Genomic DNA, 16,578 nt, shown 5'->3' with positions numbered 1-16,578 from the left:
TTATGTATTACACACAGATTGAATGTGTATTTCGTCCTGTTATTTCCCAAAGAAGAAAAACATGAAGGTTCGTGTTCCCCAACAGAGAGCAATAAAGATCATCGCTGTTTCAGATTTGCAGGCCACACACACACATTGGTTGGTGTCATTGGTTGATTGAGCCTATTGTCTGATCAAAACATTTATGTTTTGTAGCAATCATTGTGACCTTTGTGTTTTGCCGATTGCGAAATCACGCCTCATAGCAGCAAGTAGCTATAGTTGTCCTTGTTCAATAGAGCCATTGCAGGACATCTAGCTTGACACATTTAACCTGGCTTTGTAAAGCCTGACGGAGGACAAAAATGTTTTGGATGTTGTTGTTTTTTTACATAGGAGCCCTATTCATTTGAGCCGGAATACACTTAAGAGGAGTTGAAACGGAAACCGTTTAAGAACCAAATGGAAGTCAAATTCAGGTAGGTCCCTCCTCACTTCGTTCCATTTGATTCCGTTTAAGAAATGTTTTGCAACAGAATCGGCTGAATGAATCTTGTTTACTGTGGAGGGATTATGACAAGTCTTCTTCTCTCATCAGACGGAGGTGCTTCTCAATTAGACTGCATGAATGGAACTATAAGCAGAAAAAGACATGAGTGAATGCATCAGTAATACATGTTTTGCCAAATGTTGAGAGCTCAGAAGGCAATGGAGTTTGCATCACAACATTAAAAACAAGGACCTACTGCCTGTACAATCAACATAATATATTACAACCTACAATAGTCTATGGATTTAAGTATGCCCACTCAACCATGTTTATACCTTGGGTGTGTGTGAGAGAGAGGCATATCCTCATCTGACGTCATCACGTGTATCCAGTCATCACGTGTCGCCATATTGGATCAGGAAGTGGAAAGTGTTGAAGTGGAAATCTGTTGCAGGTTTGCTGTTGTAGTTATTCGAATATTCATTTGATATACACCCAATTTTACGATCAACCGGGTTTATTTATGCATCGGAAACACTAAAACCGTCAGGAGATACCAAATAATTTGTATTTACCTGTTGGGACGTGCATCCAGAGTATGACTTCCCTAACACAGCGAAGTTCGGGCCTGGTGCAGAGGAGGACCGAGGCCTCTCGCAATGCAGCTGTCGACAAGGAGAGGGGGTCCGATGATGAGGACTACGAGCCACGTCAAGAGGAAGAGGATGAGAAAGGAGACTCCAAAGAAACTCGACTGACGTTGATGGAAGAAGTGTTGCTATTGGGATTGAAAGATCGAGAGGTATGGTGTTAGTTATCGTCGTTAGCATGTTGCTATAACGTTAGCTAGCTACAGTGGCTGTTTGTTTACGTTCCAACCAGCTTACGTTATGTGCTAACATAGCTAGCTAAGCTAATGCGCTTTTCCTACGTTAGCTAGCTTTACCGTCATGTCATATGCCTATTCAACATTGTAAACTAATACGGCTTTCAATACAACTGGGAACTTGGGGGCGGAAACGAGGTAAAATCATAACGTCAGTGATCTTCAGGTCGGGAAGTCGGAGCTCTAGAAAAATGCCCGAATTTCCGAGTTGGATGACCGTCGAAAACAATTTTTTCCCATTCGAAACTCGTTTTTTTCCAGAGTTCCCAGTTGTCTTGAACTCTCCGAAGTTGGAGATTTCCGAGTTCCCACTTGTTTTGACGCGGTATAAGGTTTTCAAACGTGTCACTTTGTGCGTGTCACTTATGTCATCAGCAGGATGTTTGCTTAATTTAACCAGGACGTGTCATCGTGTGAAGTATTCACCAAATGCGTGACTTTTTTTTCTCCAACAGGGCTACACTTCATTCTGGAATGACTGCATTTCTTCTGGTCTCCGAGGTTGTATGCTCATCGAACTGGCTTTGAGAGGGAGACTGCAGCTAGAGGCTTGTGGCATGAGGAGGAAAAGCCTGCTGGCCAGAAAGGTGAGTGAAACACACTGATTAACTTGGTTACCACACTTGTGGCAAATATATATTTTAAATAACCCAAGATAGACCACCGCCTGTCATCTTCTTCCATGGTATTATGGTGATTCGCAAACAAGTATTAGATGTGCATGCCGGCACCTACTGGATAGGTTGAAAACGGAGAAACTTTAAAACAGAAATAATAGGTGAAAATAAAACATACTCCTAGTATTCTAAAAGGAAAAAATCTACTCCTTCAGTCAGACTCAAATGTGTACTCAGATCCCTACACATGCTCGGGAGCCTGAGAGGGGGGAACATCTTCATTCAATATTCCCTGCACCGTTTCAGCCCTGAGGTCCTGGAGATCCCAAAATATTTTTGCCACCTTAACAATGATGCCTAGTTAAAGAATATTTTTTATATATTAGTTTGTCCAGTGCAATTGATCGATTGCGCAAAAATGCAACTATTAGTATTTCAGGATCCCAATGATGAACACCATCTCACTACAGGCTGTGGGGCATCCACTACCATTTAATCTCCACTCGCTCCTTCAGCTATTTGTACTGCCTCCACGAAGGAGAACTGCTGGAGCAAGCCCTGATCCTAGATACTGCGACCTCCTTCACCCTGACTGGGCACTCCAGGAACTTGGGAATGTGGTTCCCACCACAATTGCGGCACCATGCTTTCTCAGAATCTTCACCAATTTACATGTATTCCTTCTGCAAACTTTTTACAATTGTAACACTGCAGTGGTTTTTGTACATACGGTCTCACCGCATATCTCACATACCTAAGTTTTACTTGAGTCGGGAGAATCACTTCTTCAAACAACAGTAAAGCCGATAGACTTTCCACCTTTTTCCGGTGTATCATTCGGGTCACGCGACATGCGTCTACCACTCCTGGCATGTTCTCCCTAAACCATGAAGCCTCTGTCCAAGGAGACACCAGAGATGACACCTTTTAATCGGTGCCCTACTCTGAAAATCATAGCTTTCCACATCATCAGTCGATAGAGCTTTTGCTCTTTTGACACACACAAAATCAACATCATACCAACATCATACCGCTCCTGGTCACTCTATACTCCACTTGTCCCAATTCGTCCTTCACCATCTTTGAGAATGCAAACGGGTCACCCAAAAAAACATGCTGGTGAATCGCACTCCAACAAACTTCTGCTCATTTCTGACTTGAGGCCTTTTTACGCCACTCTTCACCGTCGTCCACTCTAATTCTCACCAATTTTACTCGCGCCCACAGAATCACACAATGCTTCCGCCATTGCTCCCCACCACAGCCGGTTGTTTCCAATGGGAGCATGAATCATACAAAGCAGAACAGGCAAGGAAGTGGGAAAAGCATGATCCTATTGACACGTTCTATCATGTATATTTCTGTTTGGCAACTCCTACTCTGAAGTGCGCGTGTGCAATAACTCAATTCGCCCTGGCACTCCTCCTAAAGAACACCTTTTTATTTTTTTTACTTCGGCAAAGGCAATAGTTTACAAAACTTAGTCCACTCTCTTCGTAATACATTCTAGTTTTGTGAACAGAGAACTGTGTTGAGATCAGACGATTCGTCGATGAGAACATTTCCAGAATGTCGTCCAAAATCCACCTCGCTCCATGGTTTCCTCTCGTCACCATATTTGGTGGTGAGCGGTAATGCCAACCGGATGCTACACATCCAGTGAAAGATCTGTCTCATTGTTCTAACTGTGCTTGCGTCTTTTATCATTTGAGTCTTATTGGCAGACTACAACATATAAGGTGTGTTGCCGCCACCTGCTGTACGGAGTAGTAATTTTTTGTTAAATTTTTTATCCATTGCGGGAAAAGGGGGCGGTGGGCCATTTCTTCAAACAAAACCCATCCAACTCCTTCAGTCCCAGTCCAATCCAAAACACACAATCCCTACACAGGGTCTTGTGAGGGTGGAACAGTCGTCAGCGGGATTCCTTCGAAGGCCTCGGCTCTGAAATCACAATGTCCAAAAACATTTAGCCGCACTCACAATGATGCACATTTTCTCAGATTCCTTCTCCACTTGTGCTGTACAGTTTATGACCATTGCAATAAATTATACAAAGTCCACCTTTTTAACATGTCATACACTATATATACAAAAGTATGTGGACATCCCTTCAAATGATTGGATACGGCTATTTCAGCCAAACCCTTTGCTGACAGGTGTATAAAATCGAGCACATGCTATCTCCATAGACAAATATTGGCAGTAGAATGGCCTTACTGAAGAGCTCAGTGACTTTTCAACGTGGCACCGTCATAGGATGCCACCTTTCCAACAAGTCAGTTTGTTAAATGGCTGCCCTGGTCAACTGTAAATGCTGTTATTGTGAAGTGGAAACGTCTAGGAGCAACAATGGCTCAGCCGTGAAGTGATAGGCCACACAAGCTCACAGAACGGGACCGCCGAGTGCTGATCTGCACAGCGCGTAAAAATCGTCTGTCTTCAGTTGCAACACTCATTACCAAGTTCCAAACTGCTTCTGGGTGTAACGTCAACACAATAACTGTTCATCGGGCGCTTCGAGAAATAGGTTTCCATGGCCGAGCACCTCGGTTGACCTCTAGCACGTACACACAAACCCCCCCAATAAAACAAAAACAAAAAAATGCTATTATTTTTTTCACAATTATTCCCTCACGGTGACGTAATAGTAATTCATCCTACAGGATATTTTTTATTACCCACCCACTTTTAACCTCACCCAATTTTCCATCTACCCTCTCCCCCACAACCCCACCAACCCATCTCTTGCCTGTGGCTGGGAAAAGAGACAAAAATCATAATAATAAAGTCATAAACATGCATAATTATAAAAGCAACCGTAAAAATAAGGTACAAACATTGGTATTAAATAGGTTGTTGAAATACACTTATTGGTCTACATTGATAATGGCGCTGGAAGGGATGGCTGCCGTTTTACAGGCTCCTACCCAACTGCTATTTGTATTTTTTTTCCCCCCGCATTGTTGAACTTATTTTGTACATAAAGTTGCGGCAGGACAGAGCAGCTACGTCTGGTAAATTGTGTGTCTATTTGTCAATAGCAGCTGATGCGCAATGTCTAATATTAAAGAAGTCTCAACGTATTGCTCGCATGAGGTAGAGTACCTCATGATAAGCGGTAGACCACACTATCTACCAAGAGTTTTCATCTATATTATTCATAGCCGTCTATTTACCACCACAAACTGATGCTGGCACTAAGACCGCACTCAACGAGCTGTATAAGGCCATAAGAAAACAAGAAAATGCTCATCCAGAAGCGGCGCCCCTAGTGGCCGGGGACTAATGCATGGATAAACCCGGTTTACCTAATTTCTACCAGCATGTCACGTGCAAACCGAAGGGGGGGAAACTGTAGACCACCTTTACTCCACACACAGAGACGTGTACAAAGATCTCCCTCGCCCTCCATTTGGCAAATCTGACCATAATTTTATCCTCCTGATTCCTGCTTACAAGCAAAAACAAAAGCAGGAAGTACCAGTGACTCACTCTATATGGACGTGGATGCTACGATACAGGACTGTTTTGTTAGCACAGACTGGAATATGTTCTGGGATTCATCCAAAGGCATTGAGGGGTATACCACCTCAGTCACTGGCTTCATCAACAAGTGCATTGACAACATCGTCCTCACAGTGACCGTACGTACATATCCAGACTAGAAGGCATGGATTACAGGCCACATCCGCACCGAGGTAAAGGCTAGAGTTGCCGCTTTCAAGGAGCGGGACACTAATCCGGATTTACAAGAAATCCCGCTTTGCCCACATATGAACCATCGACAGGCAAAGCGTCAATACAGGACAAAGATTGAATCCTACTGCACCGGCTCTGAAGCTCGTAGGATGTGGCAGTGCTTGCAAACTATTACGGACTATAATGAGAAACCCAGCCGCGAGCTGCCCAGTGGCGCGAGCCTACCAGATGAGCTAAATGCCTTTTTTTTATGCTCGCTTCAAGGCAAGCAACACTGAAGCATGCATGAGATCACCAGCTGTTCCGGATAACTGGTGTGATCACGCGCTCCGTAGCTGATGTGAGCAAGACCTTTTAAACAGGTCAACATTCACAAGGCCGTGGGGCCAGACAGATTACCAGGACGTGTACTCAGAGCATGCACAGACCAACTGGCAACTGTCTTCACTGACATTTTCAATCTGTCCCTGACCGAGTCTGTAATACCCACGTTTCAAGCAGACCATCATGGTCCCTTTCCCCAGAGAGGGTGACGGTAACCTGCCTCAATGGCCTCCGCCCGTAGCACTCACGTCGGTAGCCATGAAGTGCTTTTGAAAGGCTGGTCATGGCTCACATTAACACCATCATCCTGGAAACCCTAGACCCACTCTAATTCGCATACTGCCCAGATCCACAGATGACGCAATCTCAATCGCACTCCACACTGCCCTTTCCCACCTGGACAAAAGGAACATCTATGTGAGAATGCTGTTCATAGACTACAGCTCAGCGTTGAACACCATAGTAAGGACCCTGGGACTAAACACCTCCCTCTGCAAGTCGATGCTGGACTTCCTGACGGGCCTCCACCAGGTGGTAAGGGTAGGCAACAACACATCTGCCACACTGATCCTCAACACCGGGGGCCCTCGGGTGCGCACTTAGTCCCCTCCTGTACTCCCTGTTCACCCACGACTGCGTGGCCAAGCACGACTCCAACACCATCATTAAGTTGCCAGCAGCATACCACCCTGCATACCACTGCTGGCTTGCTTCTGAAGCTAAGCAGGGTTGGTCCTGGTCAGTCCCTGGATGGGAGACCAGATGCTGCTGGAAGTGGTATTGGAGGGCCAGTAGGAGGCACTCTTTCCTCTGGTCTAATAAAATATCCCAATGCCCCAGGGCAGTGATTGGGGACACTGCCCTGTGTGTAGGGTGCCGTCTTTCGGATGGGACGTTAAACGGGTGTCCTGACTCTCTGAGGTCATTAAAGATCCCATGGCACTTATCGTAAGAGTAGGGGTGTTAACCCCGGTGTCCTGGCTAAATTCCCAATCTGGCCCTCAAACCATCATGGTCACCTAATAATCCCCAGTTTACAATTGGCTCATTCATCCCCCTCTCCCCTGTAACTATTCCCCAGGTCGTTGCTGCAAATGAGAACGTGTTCTCAGTCAACTTACCTGGTAAAATAACGGTAAAAAAAAAAATGTTTGCTGATGACACAAGTGGTAGGCCTGATCACCGACAACGATGAGACAGCCCATAGGGAGGTCAGAGACCTGGCAGTGTCGTGCCAGGACAACAACTTCTCCCTCAATGTGAGCAAGACAAAGGAGATGATCATGGACTACAGGTAAAGGCGTGCTACAGGCCCCCATTTAATATCAATGGGGCTGTAGTGGAGCATGTTGAGAGTTTCAAGTTCCTTGGTGTCCACATCACCAACAAACTATCATGGTCCAAACACACCAAGACAGTCGAGAAGAGGGCATGACAACACCTTTTCCCAACCATGAGACTGAAAAGATTTGGCATAGGTCCCCAGACGGCCCAGTACATCACTGGGGCCAAGCTTCCTGTCATTCAGGACCTATATACTAGGCGGTGTCAGAGGAAGGCCCCAAAAAACACCCAAGTCATAAACTGCTCTCTCTGCTACCACACGGCAAGCGGTAACGGCGCTCCAAGTCTAGGTCCAAAAGGCTCCTTAACAGCTTCTACCCCCAATCTAGGAGACTGCTGAACAATTAGTCAAATTGCCACCCAGACTATTTACATTGACCCACCCCTTGGTTTTTACACTGCTGCTACTCGCTGTTTATTATCTATGCGTAGTCACTTTACCCCAACCTACATGTACAAACTACCTTGACTAACCTGTGCACCCGCACATTGACTCAGTACCGGTACCCCCTGTACATAGCCTCATTATTTGTTATGTGCTTTTATTGTTACTTACAAAAAAAAAAACGTTTAGTTTATTTAGTAAATATTTTCTTAACTCGATTTCTTGAACTGCATTGTTGGTTAAGGACTTGTAAGTAAGCTTTTCAGGGTAAGGTCTACTCCTCCTGTTGTATTCGGCACATGTGACAAATAAAATTTGATTTGATTTAGTCGTATATTTCAATATTTTATTTATATCACTATTTCCTACGTAGTTTCATCTGACATCATTGTCTTTATTCAATCAAATGCAGAGTTATTTAATAGTCTGTGACAGTGCCTCGCAGACTGGCCTCCGTGACACCCGGCCACTCCCCATACCTATCCACTCCTACACCAGCACACCAGAAAGTGCAGGTCAAGGGTTTGTTGGTTAAGCAGCTACAGTACATTCAGAAAGTATTCATACCCCTTGGCCCTTGACTTATTCCACATTTTTGTTGTGTTACAGCCTGAATTCAAAATGTATTAAATAGATTTCTTTTATCACCCGTCTACACACAATACCCTGTAATGACAACGGGAAAACATGTTTTTAGGAATGTTATCACATGTATTGAAAATGAAATACAGATATTACACAATATTCCATTTACATAAGATTTCACACCCCCTGAGCAATGATCAACAACTTTAGATCTTGAATAATTCTAACAATAATGGGCAAATATTGTACAATCCAGGTGTGCAAAGCTCTTAGAGACTTACCCCAAAAGACTCACAGCTGTAATCGCCACCAAAAGTACTTAGTAAATCTACAAACAAAATTCCAATTGATAATGAATGGGGTATTGTGTGTAGATAAGTGACACAATTTGTTAAAAATCCATTTTAAATCCAGGCTGTAACACAACAAAATGTGGAAAAAGTAAATGGGCGTGAATACTTTCTGAAGGCACCGTACCTTCTTGTTACCCTAACTGATGCCACATTACCCAATGCATCCATGATTTGTTGATCAGATGTCCCGGGAAACTCCATCAGTCCAAAACCCTCACACGGACTAAAAACGCGACAGAACTACACTTGGTTTTACAAGATTCCACCGGAACCTTAATTCTCTTATTTCCTTTTTTCGCCACTCTTAACACACGTATCTTCTTCCAACGTGCACCACAGCTGTCAGTTTCACACAGAACACCCTCTTCCACCTCTCTATCAAGTGTCAACAGCCTACAAACCCACTTGCTTATACACTGAGTGTACAAAACATTAAGAACACCTGCTCTTTCCAAGACTGACCAGGTGAATCCAGGTGAAAGCTATGATCCATTATTGAAATCATATGTTAAATCCACTTCAATCAGTGTCGATAAAGGGGAAGGAGACGGGTTAAAGAAGGATTTTTAAGCCTTGAGAAAATTTAGATAGATTTTGTATGTGTGCCATTCAGAGGGTGAATGGGCAAGACAAAGGATTTAAGTGCCTTTTGTACGGGGTATGGTAGAAGGTACCAGGTTTGTGTCAAGAACTGCAATGTGGCTGGGTTTTTCATGCTCAACCGTTTCCCGTGTGTATCAAGAATGGTCCACCATCCAAAGGACATCCAGCCAACCTGATACAACTGTGGGAAGCTTTGGAGTCAACACAGGCCAGCATCCCAGTGGAACGCTTTCATCATCCATGGCGTTATCCGCTAGGCTACCTGCCGTGTGTGTGTTGCATTGCAATGTGGTAGACCAGCAGAGTCTGCCAACTCTAGCAGTTTATGCTAATGTGTGTGTATCCCAATGTTACAGTAAGGTTTTGTTGTGTGTGAAATCAACCCTTTAAAAAAAAACTGGTATCTATTTTTGTCAGGTTATCTGTAAGTCGGCCGCCCCTACAGGAGACATGTTGCTGGACGAGGCTCTGAAGCATGTCAAAGAAACCCAGCCCCCAGAGACAGTCCAGAGCTGGATAGAGCTGCTGAGCGGTGAGAAGCCATATTGACTACGCCCACCCTCCATTACTCCCCCTATTTTAAACAACTGTATTTGTTTGTGCTATATCTGCCTGTCTTCCGTTCTTAGTGTTTTGTTCTTTATTGTCATCATGGTTATTTGATGTTACCACACTGTGCCACCTCCCCTTCCCAGTTCTGTTTGAAATGAAATGTGTTTGTCTTGATGTTTTTTTTTTTAAACAATAGCTAGCCTATTAGGTTTCCAAGTGAAATTGTACAGAAATGACCCGTAATTTGTTTTGTTGTCCAGGTGAGACGTGGAACCCATTGAAGCTGCACTACCAGCTGAGGAATGTCCGTGAACGTCTGGCCAAGAACCTGGTCGAGAAAGGCGTTCTGACCACAGAGAAACAGAACTTCCTCCTCTTCGACATGACCACACACCCACTGACCAACGACACCATCAAACAGCGGCTGGTCAAGAAGGTCCAGGAGTCCGTCCTGGACAAGTGGGTGAACGATCCGGGGCGCTTCGACAAGCGCGTGCTGGCCCTGATCTTCCTGGCCCACTCGTCAGACGTGCTGGAGAACGCCTTCGCCCCGCTGCTGGACGAACAGTATGACCTGGCCATGAAGAGGGTACGTCTGCTGCTGGACCTGGAGCCAGAGGCGGAGAGCACCAAGGCCAACGCTAACGAGCTGCTGTGGGCCGTGGTGGCCGCCTTCACCAAATGAAGCCCTACCGGAAAACCAACGTGAGACGGTACTTTAAAAAAACACTACAGACCTCTGGGGCTCAGAGCTCTCAGATCTCCCATGTTTCTGATATGACGATGACGACAAGGATGATGATGATGGTGTTGGCAGTGGTGAAGACGGCGACGAAGATCACGAAGCACGGCTCTCCCTCTGTATTGACAGTGCTGTGACCCCTGACCTCTCGGAGTCACTGTCCTGTTATCTCCTGGCCAGTTGGTTGACATCAAGTACCCTGTGGGTTCGTCCCAAATGGCACCCTGTTCCCTAATATAGGGCACTTTTTGAGCAGGGCCCTAATGGCTCTGATCAAAAGTAGGCACTACATAGGAAATGGGGTGCCAATTGGGTTGTGGCCTTTCTGTTCACTGTGAGACCTAGTGTAACTTTAAGCACTTGCGTCAGTAGCTGGCACCCACCCAGGTCTGTGTCCTTCCTTTTAGGAGGAACTTTTAAAACCGCCAGGTTTTGCTTGACCATCATGGCCCAGACCTACCGTGATGACCTGATATGACCATACAGAACATAAGTCATTCTTTTTGTCTTTTCTTTTGCGTTTAGTCACTTTGAGGAGGTTTTTAGACATGACCTATAGATCTCACGTCTGTTTGTTGTTAATAAATGTTGAACATCTCCAAACCATTTTGCACATTCAACACGGGATATAGAAGAGTTTACTATTTGTAAAAACAAACAGAAAAAACATTGAAGTTGAATTCCGAGCACCGTTTATTTTGTTCAGGGTACCAACCAGTGCATGCTTTATTCCTGTTCAATTTTACTTTAGAATCGTAGCTTGTGCTGACCGTCCGTTTTCAGATGGGAGACTATTCTCTGCGACTCTATCATCCTATTCCAGACACTGCACGTCTCCTCTTTGCAGGCAAACTGGTTTCGGGTGTACATGTGTGCAAAGTCTTGTTTTGAAGAGGCACAGTTTCCAAGAAAGAAATTATCTCAAATTGGCCAAATATCTATGTCATTTAGTTAGTGTATTGAGAGAGAAAAAAGATATTGTGGCATATGTCTAGGTAGAAGAAACATCTCCTAAAACGGGCTAATTGTATTTTATACGTGTCCCTCTCTGGCAGTATAATCTTAACGCTTTTGATTTTATGCCATAATATGTATATTTTATTTTCTACTGGGCCAATTTCTATTGCTTTAATATAATTCACATGATTACGTTCATATGTAGTTGGTCTTCATTCATGGTTTGGGCTTTTTATTTTCTCTTTTATGCCTGCTAGTTGGTTGTACTATTCATCACTTGGAGTTGGCCCTAACTGCTGATACAGGGTCAGATACTATTTGATCTGCCTAAAGGTTAGGACAGGGGGAAGGGTTAATCTGATCCTAGATCTGTGGTTAGGGTTAACTTCTACCTTGAGCATTTGACTCTGGGGGGTGTACAGACAAATTATGGTGGAGGGATTGGATGGGGATGATTATATAGTATTGATTTCCTGAGAGGAACTGATTATAATATCAAATTTGATCAATGTACAGCGTAATGAAAGGGATCTTCTGAATGCTTTTTTTTTTTTTTACCACAATAAAGGATGGATCTTTTAAGTGCCTGAATTTAGCACTGTGTAGCGCTCCTGTCTTTATCTGCCTCCTTTGTATGATAATTTCTTGAATGAATTACCAGTACTCAAAACAAACGCCTCCAGATTGATTGCACTACAACAAAGTGTAAAAAAGACTCACAATCTGACTGAAACATACAGTATAGCCTGTTGTCTGACTTTTTTTTATTTTAACATGAGAATCAAAAACACTAACAATGGATAACTAACTTCACAAGATGCAGTTTTTGAACACAGCTTTTAGTGGTACGTGTAGTAATTAATGGAAGCAAAAATAACTCACATAACACATTAAAGCACTTTGAAGGCCACTTTGTGCCCATGATCTCGACGTAGTTGAACATGATAGGACACTTGTCCCCAACAACAGATAATCATTTGTTTCATCACACTTTGTATGATAGTTTTGTTTGGGCTCTGGACCCCCGTTTTGAGTCAGATCGTCTATATGACTGGCCACAGGTCTGCCAAATGCAGTGGTGTAAAAATACTTAAGTCGTTTTTTGGGGTATCTGTGCTTTACTAATTATATTTTTTGACAACTTTTACCTTACTACATTCCTAAAGAAAATTATGTTATTTTTACTCCATACACCCAGAAGTACATTTTGCATGCTTAGCAGGACAGGAAAATGGTTCAATTCACACACTTATCAAGAGAACATCCCTAGTGCCTCTGATCTGGCGGACTTAATAAACACAAATGCTTAGTTTGTAAATTATGTCTGAGTATTAGTGTGCCGCTGGCTATCTGTAAATTTTAAAAACAAAATCGGTTTGCTTAATATAATGAATTTTAAATGATTTATACTTTTACTTTTGATACTATTTTACATTTGAGCAATTCCATTTACTTTTGATACTTAAGTATATTTAAAACCAAATAATTTTAAAGTTTTACTCAAGTAGTATTTGACTGGGTGACTTTCACGTTTACCTGAGTCATTTTCTTTTAAGGTATCTTTACTTTTACTCAAGTATGAAAATTGGGTACTTTTTCCACCACTGGCCAAATGTCAAACGACACATGGTGGTCCACTGGTTTTGCCATTACAATGTCACAGGTTCACTGTTCCCTTTCTCCATGACTTCGTGGGGAGCACCAGCCACCTTGGCATTGATTCTGGGCCAGGTCCAGGCAGAGTATCCTCTTGACTTCACCTCAGGTGGCCGCAAATGCACCCTTTGAATCACCGAGGGCGAACTGGAACCCTCCATCCCGCCCACAGCATGGTTAACAAAACCGTTGCCCTCGGGCACTGAGGTAGTATTCCGTCTTCTTGTTTCCGTGATCTTCAGTGAGTGGGTTGAAGTTCCTCACTTCACTTTGATTATATTCTTGTAATGTGTTGTCAATATTTCCAACAATTTGAATCTCCAGTCCAGGACGTCACTAGCGAGGCCGTCTCCAACTTTACGCAGCTGATGCGCACAGTCCAGAACGGCAGTTAGATCTGGAGAGAAGAGAAAGTCATAGTTTAGTCGGTCAGTTTAACATAGGATAATGTCTCATTTGTGGTAAAATCGTAAGTACAAAATGAAATGGCAGAAATATGAATTACCTTTTCCGGTCATATTGATTGGGCTTGCGTTCTGTTTCTTTGTCGACCTCTTCCAGAGTTATGTTGTGCTTGTGGTACAGAGTAGATTGAGTATCTGAATTTATGCAGCTCTGTAAGGCTTATCAGTCAGCAGTGAAGTTTCTGCTAAGGTCAGAAGTTAACTTCGTTATATAGCCTTGGTGACGTAAATTGTGGATCCCTTGTGCAAGTCTCGCCTCCTAATCAGCTGCTGTTTTACGGTTATGCTCAGTCCTGTTGTTACATTGTTATTACAATTTTGTGCGCTGTGTTTCCTCAAAGATGACTTTGCAATCAAGTAGGCAGCTGATTATCATTGTAGGCTAATTCACTTGGAAGTTTGTGGGGTGGGCCTAGAAAAAAATCATACATTACACTATCCATAAACTAATTCTGGATATTCCTTTGGCCCTCACTGACTATGGGTGCCCAATTACCCAAGTAAAGATGAATTAAGGACTATATATAGTTACACTATTTTATATTATTTTGTGGAACAAAAAGATACTCATAAATATCTGAAATATTGATTCATAAAATACTAGACAGTTACCAAATTAAATGGAATATTGGAAAATGTAAATTAGGGATATTCTCTTGGTCTCCACTTGAAAGTTGATTGGCACAGTACACTTTCCACTGCAGCAAGCGACAGTGCATATAATCTGTCAAAAATAATCTGTCAAAAGTGATGCTGTGTATGTTAGGAACACCACACCTGCAATCAATAGCATGCTGGGTTAGGACACAACATGTTATTTGATTGATATCACTGGGAGAATGCTTGCACACTTACGTAAAACAGTTGTCCAAATGAATTGGCTTGCTCAATGTACTCATTGATAGACGGAATAACAACACAGGACAGGAGCATCTGTCCATGTCTTATAAAACAGTTCAACTGTGATTGGAACATACCTCAATTGATAAAATGACAAACAACGATTGATAAGGCTAGATTGTGCAATATTGATTGGCAGGTTGTTTCTAATACATGCCAAGGAATGTGTGTCTTTATTGAACATTACAGAGCACATTTGACCCTAGGCTAGTTCTCCAAATATGTCATTCTTTTGGTTTATTTCAGGCCAGGGCACTCACTGCAAATGTTTATGGGTTTTCAAACAATACTACATATGTTTCAAAGGCCTGCACTGGCACCAGATTCAGAACTGATGTGGACATAATTTCCCTCCTATCATGAGTGTTCTCATATTCCTGGTCACAACAGTAATAGCAGTGACTAACATGTTATGGCTTGTCCTGTATTGTGGGCGTGCCTATCAGATGTGGGGAAGTACTGTACAGTTCTACAGTGTCTGCAATGAGTGCACCTGTTGTCAGCTGACTCCTGTGTCATATTCATTGATGCACACTGTAGCAAAACGTTTTGCAATAGAAAAGGAAAACAAGACTTTCTTATTGGACAAGTTCAGGTAGTCCCTCCCTGTTTCAGTCTGTTTTGTTTCCGTTTGGTGCCTAAAGAATATGACCCTTGGTTGAACCCAGAGGCCCAATAAACCATTGTTCCAAGGCACTTAGCAGAATCATCTTATCTTTCCTTACGGTCAACTACGTGTACTTTATGACACATCCTAAACAGTGTGTCAAGGAAGATTTTAGAGGATGTTTTCACATTAGACGTGGAGCAAACATAATTCTGTTTATGAATTATTTTTAAAAATGCTATCATTTTTTACCTTTAGTTTTATAATGAACTGATGCAAAGGAAATTTGTTTTAGTGAATATAAGGCTATCACACAGTATACTGTATCATATTATATACTGTACTTCACAGAACATGGCAGGTAGCCTAGCCGTTAGAACTTTGGGTCACTAACCGAAAGGTCGCTAGTTCAAACCCCAGAGCTGATAAGGTGAAAAATCGGTTGATGTGCCCTTGAGCAAGGCACTTAACCCTAATTGCTCCAGGGTCGCCATTGATAATGGCTGACCCTGGTTGTGACCTCACTCTCTGAATGTGTCTTAGGAGCGAGTTGGAATATGCAAAAAATAAATTAAAAAAATCACATGTGAATTATTATATTATACACATTATATTATACACATATTATACACATGTGTGAAATTTGACAAATATAAGCATCCACCAAATAATGATTTATTATGTGCTGCTACTACAACTATATTACAAGGTCATTGATAGAATAATTCAGGCCCTATTACTTTCATAGTGATTACCAAAATGAACTGTTACCAAATGTATCCTTTCAGACAGTGCAGAGACTCTCTGTTGACATACTTTTTATGTAACGCCATAAAGACTGTACATGTAGCCTAAGGCGCGCGGAGGCCAAATTTAGCTCCATACAGTCTCAAATGTTGTAACAATGCGGAGGGCTACGAATGTATAAACACAAACTCACTTCCTTGTCAACTTCCTTTACGACAGCTCTGCGCTGATCGGCGAATCGCAAGAACCACGAATGCCCTGATTTATGCAGAGGACATATCGCGGTAAATGCTGCACGGCCAATGCAGACACACCGGGCGGCAGCTAGCCTAGTGGTTACAGCTGGGCTAGTAACCGAAAGGTTTCTAGATCGAATCCCTGAGCTGACACGGTAAAAGTCTGCCCCTGAACAAGGCAGTTAAACCCACTGTTCCTAGGCGGTCATTGTAAGTAAGAATCTGTTCTTAACTGACTTGCCTAGTTAAATAAAGGTAAAATAAAAACAGAATTGACCATGCAGCGCCTTTAACTGTAAGCAGGAGCACAATCAGAGAACACCATTTCCCACAAATACCGTTTACCTCCGGATGCATCGAAGCTGCAGCAAATTTGCGCCACTGATTTCTAGATCACATGAACAGGAAGAAAGCCTCGTGCTGATTTTACTTCGTCCAGTTCATTTGAA

General features: G+C 42.9%; 1 protein-coding gene and 1 long non-coding RNA gene across 2 annotated transcripts; one reads left to right on the top strand and one right to left on the bottom strand.

Annotated features, from left to right (window-relative positions):
• The first annotated feature begins 604 nt into the window (after positions 1–604).
• Positions 605–12,114, top strand: LOC129818816 (Golgi phosphoprotein 3-like). The gene is made up of 5 exons (XM_055875077.1): positions 605–923; positions 1,065–1,271; positions 1,811–1,942; positions 9,686–9,800; positions 10,081–12,114. Exons 2-5 carry the CDS (start codon positions 1,068–1,070, stop codon positions 10,503–10,505), a joined length of 876 nt encoding a protein of 291 aa, XP_055731052.1. The 5' UTR covers positions 605–923; positions 1,065–1,067; the 3' UTR covers positions 10,506–12,114.
• A 154-nt stretch (positions 12,115–12,268) lies between these two features.
• Positions 12,269–16,439, bottom strand: LOC129818818 (uncharacterized). The gene is made up of 2 exons (XR_008753981.1): positions 13,681–16,439; positions 12,269–13,572 (listed from the first exon to the last, which is right to left on the bottom strand). It is a non-coding gene; the product is annotated as an uncharacterized LOC129818818 (long non-coding RNA).
• Between the last annotated feature and the right edge of the window lie 139 nt (positions 16,440–16,578).

This window comes from Salvelinus fontinalis, chromosome 21 (genome assembly GCF_029448725.1).
Source record: "Salvelinus fontinalis isolate EN_2023a chromosome 21, ASM2944872v1, whole genome shotgun sequence".
Lineage (NCBI taxonomy): Eukaryota > Metazoa > Chordata > Actinopteri > Salmoniformes > Salmonidae > Salvelinus > Salvelinus fontinalis.
The sequence above is the reverse complement of the archived record's forward strand: the minus strand, read 5'-3'. Positions and strand labels throughout refer to the sequence as shown.

What these genes read in the sequence shown, in the direction of transcription:
- LOC129818816 (XM_055875077.1), top strand. Translation starts at nt 1,068, where the DNA reads ATGACTTCCCTAACACAGCGAAGTTCGGGCCTGGTGCAGAGGAGGACC. An exon ending in TGGGATTGAAAGATCGAGAG is followed by an intron (nt 1,272 to 1,810) that starts GTATGGTGTTAG and finishes TTTCTCCAACAG; the next exon opens with GGCTACACTTCATTCTGGAA. An exon ending in AAAGCCTGCTGGCCAGAAAG is followed by an intron (nt 1,943 to 9,685) that starts GTGAGTGAAACA and finishes TATTTTTGTCAG; the next exon opens with GTTATCTGTAAGTCGGCCGC.